The sequence below is a fragment of the Prorops nasuta genome, unplaced genomic scaffold (assembly GCF_024137725.1).
Source record: "Prorops nasuta isolate Cenicafe-Biocafe unplaced genomic scaffold, Cenicafe_Pnas_1.2 PNAS00010, whole genome shotgun sequence".
NCBI classification, from domain to species: domain Eukaryota; kingdom Metazoa; phylum Arthropoda; class Insecta; order Hymenoptera; family Bethylidae; genus Prorops; species Prorops nasuta.
The window spans coordinates 8,113,169-8,126,561 of record NW_027116807.1 but is presented as its reverse complement, the minus strand read 5'-3'; the positions used below and the strand labels follow the sequence as shown (position 1 = coordinate 8,126,561).

General features: G+C 38.0%; 1 protein-coding gene across 1 annotated transcript in view; it reads right to left on the bottom strand.

Moving 5' to 3' along the window:
- The window catches only part of IA-2 (tyrosine phosphatase IA-2), a 251,237-nt gene that overhangs the window by 126,803 nt on the left and 111,041 nt on the right, over window positions 1-13,393 (bottom strand). Inside the window, exons 11-14 of the mRNA XM_066733157.1 lie at window positions 10,942-11,068; window positions 10,798-10,865; window positions 10,301-10,687; window positions 9,955-10,176 (exon numbers count right to left, since the gene is read on the bottom strand). Coding sequence (XP_066589254.1) covers window positions 9,955-10,176; window positions 10,301-10,687; window positions 10,798-10,865; window positions 10,942-11,068 — 804 coding nt within the window. The remainder of the gene's footprint in view (window positions 1-9,954; window positions 10,177-10,300; window positions 10,688-10,797; window positions 10,866-10,941; window positions 11,069-13,393) is intronic.

Genomic DNA, 13,393 nt, shown 5'->3' with positions numbered 1-13,393 from the left:
CATCTATGGTGAAACTAAAAGATTAGAGAACACGATAAGCAATCCACGTAGTATGCGTTGATCACTCATTCTAACACATCGCACTGAATGTAATATTTTTATTAAATTTCCAATAATTTCAAATCACAATTTCTCAGTAAATAATAGTCGGATTGACTTTTCTTTCGTGGCAAAATATACGTGAATTTTCAGCACTTCTGATTATTCCAGACGTATCATCAATTTTTCATAATATTTATTGATAAACATTGAATATACTTGTCAAGAATATTATTTAATTCCTTATATTTTCTACTTATTGGGTATATTATATTTACCGATTTATAAGATAAGTTTGATGCAATAGACGCATTGTAAAAACATGAAATTTATCAGTTGGTTTTTATGCTCTAAGATGGGTGAAACTGATTCATTGTTTATTAATAAGTATTATGATAAATTTATGATATGTCTGGAATAGTCAAAACCGCTGAAAATTCACTATATTTTGCCACGAAAATGAAGTCAATCCGACTATTATTAACTGAGAAATTGCGATATGAAAATATTGGAGATTTACTCGAAATATTATATTCGTTGTGTTGAGTAAACGTTATCCCCTTCCTTGCGTACTAGGTTGGGCTACCTCGAACGCGAGTTGCGTTATGCTTTCCAGGCCCTTAAATGCATTCAATATATTCTTGAGATAGAGCTTAACGGGATCCCTCAAGCCCTCTGTAGCCAACATTACGGAACGAAAAACGAGGGAGAATTGTCCAGCGCTATTTTTCAACCGATTTCAATGTTTTTGAGCTTGTTGGAATCGTTAGGGCTCGCTTTTTGTCATAAATAAAGACGTATTTTCCAAAAAACGTAAAAAAATAAAATTGTTTAAAAATTCGCATTAATAATATTTAAACGCAAAACAAATCGAAAAATCGGGCTTCTTTATGACGAGGTGCCAGACCTAACGATTCCAACAAGCCTAAAAACATTGAAATCGGTTGAGAAATAGAGGCGTACCATTGTCCCGCGTTTTTGAGGTGGACGAAAACCAAAAATTTTTAGGAAGAAAGCTAGGCTTCCTCCCCTCTCGCGGCTCACGCTAACGTGTTCCCCCACTCCAGCATCGAAACTTACTGCAAAGCTTTCCTCATATTTACGCTATTCCCCTATCTGTAGCTATACACATATAAATACCGCTAAAATAATGTTGAGAACATTTCATTTCGCCGATATAATGAAATTGCTAAAAATGCAATTCTCATTTTGAAATAAAATTGTAGAAAAGGAGATTTCGTAATGCCTGAAATATAGGGCATACGGCGAAACGCGGGACAATGGTACAGTCGTATTTTTCAACAGAATTTGATGAGACTAGTAATAATTAAAGCCATTCTTCATGTAGATTGTCCTAAAGAGCTCGCATTTTCGATAAAGCTTATAGTTTTTCAGCTATGAACGTTTAAAGTTGCACGACGCACAAATACATATTTCTTCTCTCGCGTAGATCAGCTGTTGCGCACGTCCATCTTCAATCGTTCATAACTGGAAAACTATAGGCTTTATCGAAAATGCAAGCTCTTTAGGACAATCTACATGAAGAACGGCTGCAGTTATGACTAGTTTCATCAAATTCTATTGAGAAATACGCCTGTACCATTCTCCCGCGTTTTGCCGTAATTTCAGGTCTTCAAGCGTCACTGACTCGTTCATTCTGCTATTTATTCCGAGCAAAGTAAAAACGCACCAACAACTTGGGTGGCATCATTGAATAGAGCGTGAAAGGGGGAGACGCTTTTATAATAGTTTCATAATTTTGCAACGCTTCTTTTGGTCATTATAATGTAAAATGTAACAAGTTGCGTATTCGGAGTAAATAAAGTTGGCTTCCCCTCTCACCTCTACAGCTTGTTGCCCTGTCCAGCGTATGTAAATCAGCATAGTAGGTCTACATACATACATACGGGTGCGACTGTGTTAGTGACTCGTGGAGTGTACTGTAAACAAACACACATAGCGTTTACCATGTATGTACGTAAGTCTTATTTTCAATCGCGAAATTGCCCTTCTAAATTTATTGCATTGCACCTTCTACGACAAGCTTTATAAGATTAAGAAATACTCATAGCAGCATGTACATTATCGAGAACTTCTAATGTAATTTTTCAATGTGCAATCGTACTTTTATTTGTTCCGAAATAAATTGCAGAATGAACGAGTCAGGACGCTTGAAGACGTGAAATTACGGCAAAACGTGGGACAATGGTACAGGCGTATTTCTCAATAGAATTTGATGAGACTAGTCATAACTAAAGCCATTCTTCATGTAGATTGTCCTAAAGAGCTCGCATTTTCGATAAAGCCTATAGTTTTCCAGTTATGAACGATTGAAGATGGACGTGCGCAACAGCTGATCTACGCGAGAGAAGAAATATGTATTTGTGCGTCGTGCAACTTTAAACGTTCATAGCTGAAAAACTATAAGCTTTATCGAAAATGCGAGCTCTTTAGGACAATCTACATGAAGAATGGCTTTAATTATTAATAGTCTCATCAAATTCTGTTGAAAAATACGACTGTACCATTGTCCCGCGTTTCGCCGTATGTCTTATATTTCAAGCATTACGAAATCTCCTTTTCTACAATTTTATTTCAAAATGATAATTGCATTTTTAGCAATTTCATTATATCGGCAAGATGAAATGTTCTCAACATTATTTTAGCGGTATTTATATGTGTATAGTTACAGATAGGGGAATAGCGTAAATATGAGGAAAGCTTCGCTGTAAGTTTCGATGCTGGAGTGGGGGAACACGTTAGCGTGAGCCGCGAGAGGGGAGGAAGCCTAGCTTTCTTCCTAAAAATTTTTGGTTTTCGTCCACCTCAAAAACGCGGGACAATGGTACGCCTCTATTTCTCAACCGATTTCAATGTTTTTAGGCTTGTTGGAATCGTTAGGTCTGGCACCTCGTCATAAAGAAGCCCGATTTTTCGATTTGTTTTGCGTTTAAATATTATTAATGCGAATTTTTAAACAATTTTATTTTTTTACGTTTTTTGGAAAATACGGCTTTATTTATGACAAAAAGCGAGTCCTAACGATTCCAACAAGCCCAAAAACATTGAAATCGGTTGAAAAATAGCGCTGGACAATTCTCCCTCGTTTTTCGTTCCGTAATGTTGGCTACAGAGGGCTTGAGGGATCCCGTTAATGCATTTATTTTCAACTTAAAAACTAATCATATCGAAGAAATAGAAATAGAAATAGAAAGATTGATTGATTTATTGTAATAAAGTACAAGGGTGTGAGCCCCATTTGTACATAAAATACAGACATATATAGAATATATATATTATAAGTGTAAGCAAAATAGCGCTCTCACTCAAACAATAGTAAGATAACAGTAACAATGATAAAATGTAACATATAATACAATAGTAAATAAAGAGACAACACGGCTTTTAACTTGAATCCAGGCGATCAAGAAGAAACTGGTAAAGTTCCATCTTAAAAGCCAGCGCAGTTTTAAGTTTACGAATAGAGAAAGGTAGTCTATTCCAAAAACGCAAACCAGTGACAATAAATGATTGTTCGTAGCTAACCGTGCGGTATGAAGGTACATGAACATCCAAGCAACACCTCCGTGCCGAAGTGGAATTACTATTGTAAGCTCGAACAAGCCGAACAAGTTGACTAATGCAGGAGGTATGCGAATAGTAAATAGCTTTATGAATGGCAATGCCGATGAAAAATAAACGTCGTTCATGTACCCTAAGCAGCTCCGCATTCTTAAAGTAAGGAGTAATATGTTCAGATTTTCGGAGATTGTATACAAAGCGGACGGCTGCATTCAACGCACGTTGTAGCTTTACATTATCAGTATTAGTGATGTCAGTGAACACCAGAGAGCAATAATCTATATGTGGATAAATTAGAGACTTCACAAGGTGAAGTCTAAGAGCTTGAGTAAGGCTGACTTGACCATTGCGCAGCTGGTAAAGCGTCTTAAATATGTTGTTACAAATATGGGTTACCATCTCATGCCAACAAAGGGTAGGTGTGATAAGAACTCCCAGATTTTTAACACAATTAACAAAATCGACTGAGGTATCACTAACCATAATAGAGAGAGTGGTATCCCAATTGATAGAGTTGAGATAACGAGCTGACCCAAAAATAATAGCCTTTGTTTTAAGAGGATTGAGAGTTAGTTTATTTCTCAAGGCCCATACACAGAATTTAGCTATTTCAGTGTTCATGACAGAGATGCAATCATTCAGTTGTGAAGGAGAGCACTGAGCATATATTTGTATGTCATCAGCGTACCGAATTAGGGTACATCTCCGAAAAATCTTATTAATATCCGTAGTGTACAATAGAAAAAGAAGCGGACCTAGAATGGAACCTTGAGGTACACCAGACGTTACATCTCTCCACGAGGAAATATGACCATCAAGTCGCACGGCGCACTGACGGCCATGTAGGTATGACCAGAACCACTGCAATACAAAGCTGGAGAAGCCGAGTGCAGCTAACTTATGCAATAGTAAAGCATGATCCACCGTGTCAAATGCCTTCGAAAAGTCAAACAAAACCAGAATGGTCAGCTTTCGTTTATCAATGCCATGGCGGATATCATCAGTGAGCTTAATTAAAGCATCTTGGGTAGAACGATGTGGGTAGAAACCATACTGAGATTCATCGTCAAAACCTCCACTCCGCAGAAATTGCCAAGTGTCCCTGAAGACTACTCGTTCTAACACTTTCGACAATTCAGGTAGAATGGAGATCGGACGAAGGTCAGTTACGGCAGCAGGTTGCTTGACCTTAGGAATAGGGGTGATAAGAGTAAATTTCCATGCCTGGGGAAAGTGAGAGTTCATAAGTGACCAATTACATATTTTAAGCATGATGGGAAAGATAGGAATGGTACATTTAAGAAGAAAGCGACCTGGAAGTCCATCAATGCCGCATACAAGAGAATCAGACAGTTTCAGACTGGATAAGAGTATATCAGGAGTAATATAAGAAAAATGGAAAAGCTCTTCATCATATGACTGGGGGTTGTTGAGTAATTCAGGTAGACTGAGAGAAACAGTAGAATTTAATGGATGAAAAACTTCACAGAAATGAGCAAGAATATTGTTAATGTCAAATGGCAGTATTTGAGATTGTGTTTTGGGAGATACTATGCAGAGTTTTCTTAAACAGTTCCAAAGTTCTCGGGGAGAGGAGCATTTGCCAATGGCATGCGAGCAGTATGCCTCTTTAGACCTTCTGATGCAAGCCTTAACTTCACTCCTAAGAGCACGATAAGAAGCACGAAGGGACTCGGCTGGATCGCATGCAGGACGTAATCGATGTCGAAGTCTATTACGCTCCCTAATCTTGGTCCTGATTTTCGGAGTTATCCAAGGCACACGTAGGGAGGGAGGAGGAATGGTTTGACAGGGCACCAAGGCATTGAAGGTCTCATTGAGCTCAGTGTTAAGCAGGGAAACGGAGGAGTCTAGTGTGTCAGCTAGAAAAGCTTGCAGAAAAGTAAGGAGGTTTATTGATGCTATAGCTTCACTAGTGTCAAGGCGTTTCCAAGACTGACCAATGCGTACGCAAGAAGCCCAGGTAGATCCTCGTTCGATGTTATATGTAACGTCGATTAGGTCATGACCGGATAAAAAAGGCATAGATCGTTGGCTAAATCGAAGGACTCGAGACTCATCGCTCACTATACATAGATCAAGCCAAGTATGAGAACTGTTGGTGTGATGAGTAGCTGAGTATGGGATTAAATAAAAAGAAGTAGAATTAAAAATACGCTGAAGGTACAGGCTATCTGCAGATTGGGTTAGGAGGTCAGAATTGAAGTCCCCCATAATAATTCTATGTTGGTAATCTTGGCACAAACCATACAAATCACTTTCAGGAACTAAGTTAAAAGCTATTTTCGGAGGGCGATATATTACCCCTATAAGTAATTTGCAGTTGTTAGGAAGGGTGACTTCTGCGTAGAGGTATTCAACCTGCGCACGATACCCAGAAGAAGCAGATGACTTCAGAAAAGTAAGGCCCGTCGAAAGGGCATCTCTTATATAGATGCAGACACCACCCCCACGAACCTCATTACGATCACACCTAAGTAGAGAATAACCATCAAGTCTAACAACGTGACTATCAATGAAAGGCTTAAGCCAAGTTTCAGAAACCATGATAATATCATAGTCATGGTGCATAAAGAAATCACAGAATTCAGTAAAATGTGCAGTAAGCGATTGCGCATTAACATGGCAAACCATTAATTCATTTATATGGATAGTCCCATCGTGAGGTGCGAGCGGAAAGGTCGGCGGAGGACGATGATGTCAATTTAATGTAGCTATATCGGATAGTGAATTGATAGACACCGGACGAGAGGAATCATTTTTCCTAATCTTAATGATCCCGCTGTCATCAATCCATGGAAACTTATAACGTAATTTGCGTGAGGCCTCAATGGTAGCAGTAAAAAGTTTATGCAATTCCACAGGCAGCTGTCGATTAATATAAATATGAGAACTTGGAAAACTACTGTCCAAGGTGGATGCCTTTAGAGAAGGAGTAGAACGCTTAGCTGCCAGGAAAGCAGAGCTAATTGCCGGTGAGCCGAATTCAACTACCAGAGTGCTGGGACGGTCAGTTTTCTCAGCCCGAAGCCGACGAAGACGTTTAATATCAGAATGTTCGAGACTGATCTTGAGATTCCTGGACAATTTCAATAAAAGCTCCGCATCCGCAATCGTCTCATGTACAGGAATGCCAGAGAATCTCAAATTCGTAAGAGATTGCTGAAACTCCATACGCATGAGTCGAGTGGATAAGTCAGCAACTGCCTCACCATGGTTAGAGTTTGTAAGCGGGTTGGTCTCAATTAATGATACCCTTTCACGTAGTTCAGCTAAATCAGTTTCATTCTTAGCCACACGCTCCGATATGTCATTCATGCGAGTCAGAAGTAGTTGAATTTTGCTGTTTATGGTGTCCATATGGTTTAATTTATCCATCATGGGCATCATGGAGTCGATCCTAGTATTCACTCCATTAATGAGGGTATTAATGAGACCAGCCAAGGAGCTATTGTCCACCGAAGTATCAGCTGGCTCAGTTGGCACCTTGAGCGTAGACTTCTTTTTCAGTTGCTGCGAATTGGAGGGGCCAGCAGATTTCTTGCACACCGGACAGCCAATGTTAGGCAGCGGGTCAGTATCAGCTAATGCAAGTTGTTGTCTAACACACTGTCCATGAAAACCATGAGCATCCACATTACAAAACCGAGTAATATCTTCGGTTTTGATGAAACGATTACAGACACCACAGCTAATCGATGGCATAATGTACAGGTGTGACACCGAACTTGGTTATTACAGCAGATGTCAAAACAGAAATAACCTATGCCAGCATAAGCAGTCGGCCGCGGATAGTTCAATAATTAATAACACAGGTGTCTCTCAGCGTCCGTAGTATAGAGTATAGGCACGCAGCTATGTAGAGGTCGTAGCCAATGGTAGACAACAACAATACGGCAGAGTAGGCTGATAATAGAACAGGTCCTCTCCCGCCACTAATTAAGATGTCCCAGCAATTAGATTGAGGTTAGAAATGAATCCAATATTTCTATGCCAGATTTCAAGCTCAATGATTGAAGACTTTGTTGAGTAAATATCTCAGAATAAAGCAGGAGATCTCACAAAGCAAATCTGCAATAACACGCCCATGTAGGGCAAGAACAGATAGCAGTATTGTGTTTCAAAATAAGAGCAAAAATAGTGACAAGTAGGTCTACTTACAGAGAGAGAAAGAGAAAGAGAAAGGCAGAATATAAAAGATTCAAGAATACAAGGATTTGTCATTATAAATAAATGTTTTTTAACAGCATTAACCCATGAAGCACATGTTACAAACAATTCAAAAAAAAGGTTTACATAATCTTATCATATTCAGAAATGTCAGAACGAAGAGGAGCGGAGATACCGAGGCAAAGAGAGAGAAATTATTCAAGATACGGCTATAATAAATTTTCATTGCAAATGATTTGTGACGGAATATTTCCCCATCACAGAATTTTGTTGTTTGCGGTAAAGCTAGGTTGGCGCGGTCGGTAATTACGATTACCGTCGCGCGGCCCACTGGCCTACTTCCGTTGGTGAGCCGCCCGCGGCAGTACGTGCCGGGATCTAGGATCGATTACGCAATAATCCGTGAGGAAAGCTGATCGATCCCGGCTCGTTCCAGTTGTCGCCGCGAGGTCTCACTCTCTTCCTTGGACCTTTGACGAGGACGGACCTCTGCTCCGGCGTTTTGTCGTGTAGGTACCAGCTACCTGTTGCCGATTTATGGGTTTTATTCCCTTCCCCCCAGTTAGTGTTTTTCTCTCGGGCTTTTTCGAGAGTGCATGTGCCTGCGTCGGAAGAAGGCGAGGAACCCTGGAATGCTGGTGGAGGACGGAGAGGCTGCCTGAATTCGTGTAGATAGTAAAGCAGGTAACGTGGAAATTCCACATCGGGGAAGTACACGCTTTTCTCTTCGTTGCCGTGGGGTTCTCGGGGCAGCAGCGGGTATAAGTGGCAGGAGGAAACCGTCTTCCTGTCGTGAGAGAGCCGGCGAGCGGTCTCGTCATTTTTTAGTATTTTTAATTTTTATTCGGATGTCGACTCTTGGGCGGGCGGCCATATTGAAGGCGGCAGCCACCTGAGGAGTCGACTCCTATTATTTCGTTATCGTTGTCATATTTTTCGGTCAATATTTTTCGAGTTTTCAGGTTATCTAGGATCAGTGCCCTCTGTCGAGTTTTTCTTGTGTTTTGTCCTATTATTTCCAGGTCAAAGGTTCACCTAACAAAAAGCCAAAAGCAGAGTGGATTCCATTGGTTTTTGTTAGATGTTCCTAAATGCATTTTTATTTAGGTAATCGTAATTCAGGTTCATAAAAGCGTAGGATTACGACCTGGTAAATAAAATTATTAAAGTTATATACGGATTCAGTACAGCCAATTCTAGCACGACCTGAGACTGTCTCAGCCGGTCAAGCCGCGGGAGAAAATGGGATGCCTGGCGCCCAAGTAAGAGGTTTTCACCTGTGTAATTGTTATTTAATAAAGTATTGTTAAAAATTAAATTGGCATTCATTTCTTGTTTAAATTCCGTGTGCCTTGTGCACCTCACGTTCGAACTCGTGTTCCCCTCGCGAGTAAAAGGCGGAAAATTCCGCCCTCGAAAGATTGTCGTCACAGATTATTTTACAAAATATTAACATGGGAAATAATGGTTGTAACAAGTAAAAAAATAAAAATCACTGTGGATCCATATTCAGAGGCCCTTAAACTAACAAATGCTACATTATCGTGTTAAATGTTTGAAGAATGAAGAAATGACATGCAAAATAGTCACAAAAAAATAATTTTTAATACGAAATTCCGTATTTAACTTCATACCTTTGGTGGCACGGGTTTTTACTACTTAAATCAGGTAGACTCTTGCAAACCTCATTTTTATCTGATTCTATTCCAAGTTAGATATAGGGCCGTACTTATAGATGTTACTCGAACTCGTGTCGAATTTTTATACTATAGTTACGTTACATGTACTATGTATTTTTGCCTAAATCGAATTCGAGTGGAGCTCGAGTCACGTCTCTGAGTACCAGGGATACTTCAAAATAAAAAATAATGCCTTTTTAACGGTCACCCTAATATACATATATAGGGTGTATCACCGAAGGCGCACCAGAAATGGAAAATAAAAATTCATTTATCACCGTAAATATAAAAAACATTAATTTTTTATATAAAATATTTATATAAATTTTTACTTATTCCCAGAAAGCGGATATATCTCTTTTCGTGAAAATAACTTATTTTGAAGGGCAGTTGTTGAAACATCTCGGTAAATATATCATTGGCCCTCTACTATACTAACCAGAGAAAAAGTTAAATGACTTACGATAGTCGAAGCATTTATGTAATCAGTCTCATTGGCGTTTCCCAGTACGTTTAGGACAATCCTTGAGTGATCGTAAGGAAGTGCTGCACCAGGTCGATTATATTTAGCGTTCGCCGAGCTCTTTGCTATCTCGATGGACGCTGGATGAGCTTCATATGAGGATAGAGCATCCCACTCTTGATCCAAACGATTTCGATTCTTAAAGTGATCTTCCATATAGCTCTGTGTAAATTACAGAAATGTTGAGAGAAAGAGAGAGAGAGAGAGAGAGAGAGAGAAATATCAATAAAGCATTTCCGATTTACTAACTCATTGACCACGTGTCATTGTTAAATGTTTCACTTACCAGAACCATGTGACCCGTTGATATGTCCATATTGGAAAGAGTGGGTTCCTCGCTCCAAGAAGAGGTGCTGGACCGATTGGAGGGAGAACCGTTTGATTCGCTTTCACGAGAGAGATTGATTATACGAGGTGACTCTACTTTCTCGGATGGTTGTTGTTTAGCCTGCATCCTTGCTCTGCACAACTCCTGATAATCCTTAGACGCTTCCGGATCCGGCGTGGTCAAGCCAGCGAGCTTCGCGCGGGATTTGGCGTGACGACGAGCGATTATCAATGTCACTACTGCGGCTGAGCCCGCAGCTGCCACACTCGCGGCTACGATCGCTCCGAAAATGCTCGAGCTCATCTCTGATTCTCTGGATACTTGAAAAATTGCAGGTAGTTTTGTCTAAAATTTATGAGATTTTCTCAATTAAATGGAATAAAGCTTTGACGGTTATTTTTTGCTATATTATAATTCTTAGATATTTTTTGGTCGTAGTATTGTGAAATAATCACCTTATCCCCCAGTCCAGCACGATACACTTCCACTCCTAGAGAATCTTTTAATTTCTCCCGTATGTCCTCTGTGTTTTATATTCAAAATACAACATTTGTTCATTAGTCGAATTATACAATTTGGCAAGTTTTAAGTTTATCTACCTATACTGTTGACGACATCGGTAGCATTGAAGTGTCTGTTATTTCGCCCAACGGTGAAGGTAATTTCGGCTCGTCCTACACGTACATCCCTTAGGGCTTTCTTCGTTAGGCCTAACAATAGATTTATCTAGAAAACGATATTTCAACAGTTAATTTATAGAATTTTTTAGTAACATATTCTATTCGTAAATTTCTCTAAATTATATATTTCAATATGTAGTGGGATTCTGTAACTCTTAGCGACAACTTTCGGTATCGTTAAGTGCGATTCTTTAACACAGAATCAGCGATGATTGTCGCTAGTAGTGTCGGTACTGTCGGTAGCCTATCGAATCCTATCGAATAATAGAAGCTTTCCTTTTTAAAAAACTCTCAGTTCAATCTCAGTTAAGCGACGTAGTTACGAACAATTGAAGGTAACATAAATTGTACTAGACCAAGTCATTCAGCTGAAAATTGAGAATTTAATGAGTTTTTTATTCAAAGGAAAACTAATAATATCGTTATAACTTAAGTTGGTTCGGGTACGAATCTCTAGTCAAATAGAGTAGTAGGTAGTTACAAAATTGAGAAAGTAGTACTTTACTTATTCTAGTTATGATAGAAAATCAATTTGTAAAATATAAATAATTTAAGTGTTATTTTTATTAATCTTTTTGAAACAATTATATTAAAAGAAATACGCATATGATTTGAGTAGTTGCCACATTTCCATGCAGAATATAGACAAGTACGAGATTAAAAATTATTCACGGGTAATAATAGGAGATTATTATCGGTAATATACACATTTTCGGTGATTAAAAAATTGCTTTTAATTTAAAATATATTACTACTGTTTTTTATTACTTCGTGCAGTCATTGCAATACGAGACATTATAAATTTGTTCAAAATATGTTGATCGTCCATTAGGCTACACGTTAAAATTGCCAATTTCAAATAATTATTCCTTACTTTTATCATCGGTAACATCATTCCAAATTTTAGTAGATTATTCCTCTATGCCTAAATAACCTTTCTTTAAAATTTTAAATAATTCTAAAGAAATTTAAGTGGCGCTCAAACCACCTTAACAACGACTGAGATGGATGTCGCTAGAAGTTTAACGGTATTAATATAAAATTTACCCGAAAAATAACTTTAAAAAACCTTTGCTTTTCCTTGGACGCGTTCCACCAAAGACTCACAATGCTCGTAATAAATTATATATATCACATCAACTGTTATATTATGAGTGTTTTCAGCCTCAAGTGGGTCGCTCCCTTTAACTACAGCTATCGGTATTGCTAACTACCGACAGTTATCACTTGCGCTAACGAATGAGCGATTCTGAAACTTTGGCTTAACGAAAATAGTCGGTGCAATTCATGTTTGTACGATAACGATAAAATTCGTTAAGCTTCTAGTAATATTGGTAATGTTGGTATATATATTACCAACCGAAATAGTAATTTTTGGTGCAGGAAGCGTAAAATGCCTATTTTACGTCTCAGATTGCAGGCGTAAAATGACACTTTTCCGCCCACCGAGGTGTAAAATAAGAAATTTTTCAAGATTGATATTTTCTTTACAAACACTAAAAACTAAACCTTATTATAAAACGGAAAATTTAATTAGCTAATTCTAATCAAAAAATTGTATAAATTAAACAAATTGAGACATTTTTGGCACCAAATAATTATATGATTGCAAATAATAAATGTTGAATTGATAACAAATATTTTTACATACATTTACTTCAATCTTTAATGAAATCAGTCAAATTTCGCTAAAATTATAATCATAATATATTAAAATAAGAAGAAAATATATTAACTTTAACAAAAATTCAATAAATTTTGAATATCAAATATCAACCTAATAATTCCTTCCGTGAATACACAATATCAATAAACCTTAATAACTTAAATCACAACACTAATATAAACATCCACGTACCAAGGAAGTGACCTTCAGCACCGCTTGTATATATTCCTCAGTTCTGCTTATCATTCTTTCATCGGCACTCAATCGAAACAGTATTATTCGAAATTTAACTAAAATCTTCTATAATTTAATATGACTGAAAGTGACGAAAATCATATTCCACCAGATCTGTTACTATCTGCAGAAAACGCAATAAAACACTCATTACCAGTGAAATCAACACAAATTTATGAAAAGTGCTAAAATAATTTCATGGACTGGAAGAAATAAAAAAATACAGGGTGGAACGTTAACGCCGCACTTCCTTCAAATGGGTAATTCCTGAGACTTTTACGCCGTTGGCTGTTTGAAAATCTAGCCACTGGTTAAGGAGATATTAAAGATTAAATTTTGTTATTCAATTATTGGTTTTACATATGATTGCAGTAGTATTGGTATGTACGTGTGGCACGTGCAAGTATCAGAGAGAAGTTGCTGCTATGACGTTTCACTCTCCCCTCTTATTGATTTTTTCGGAATCGTTGA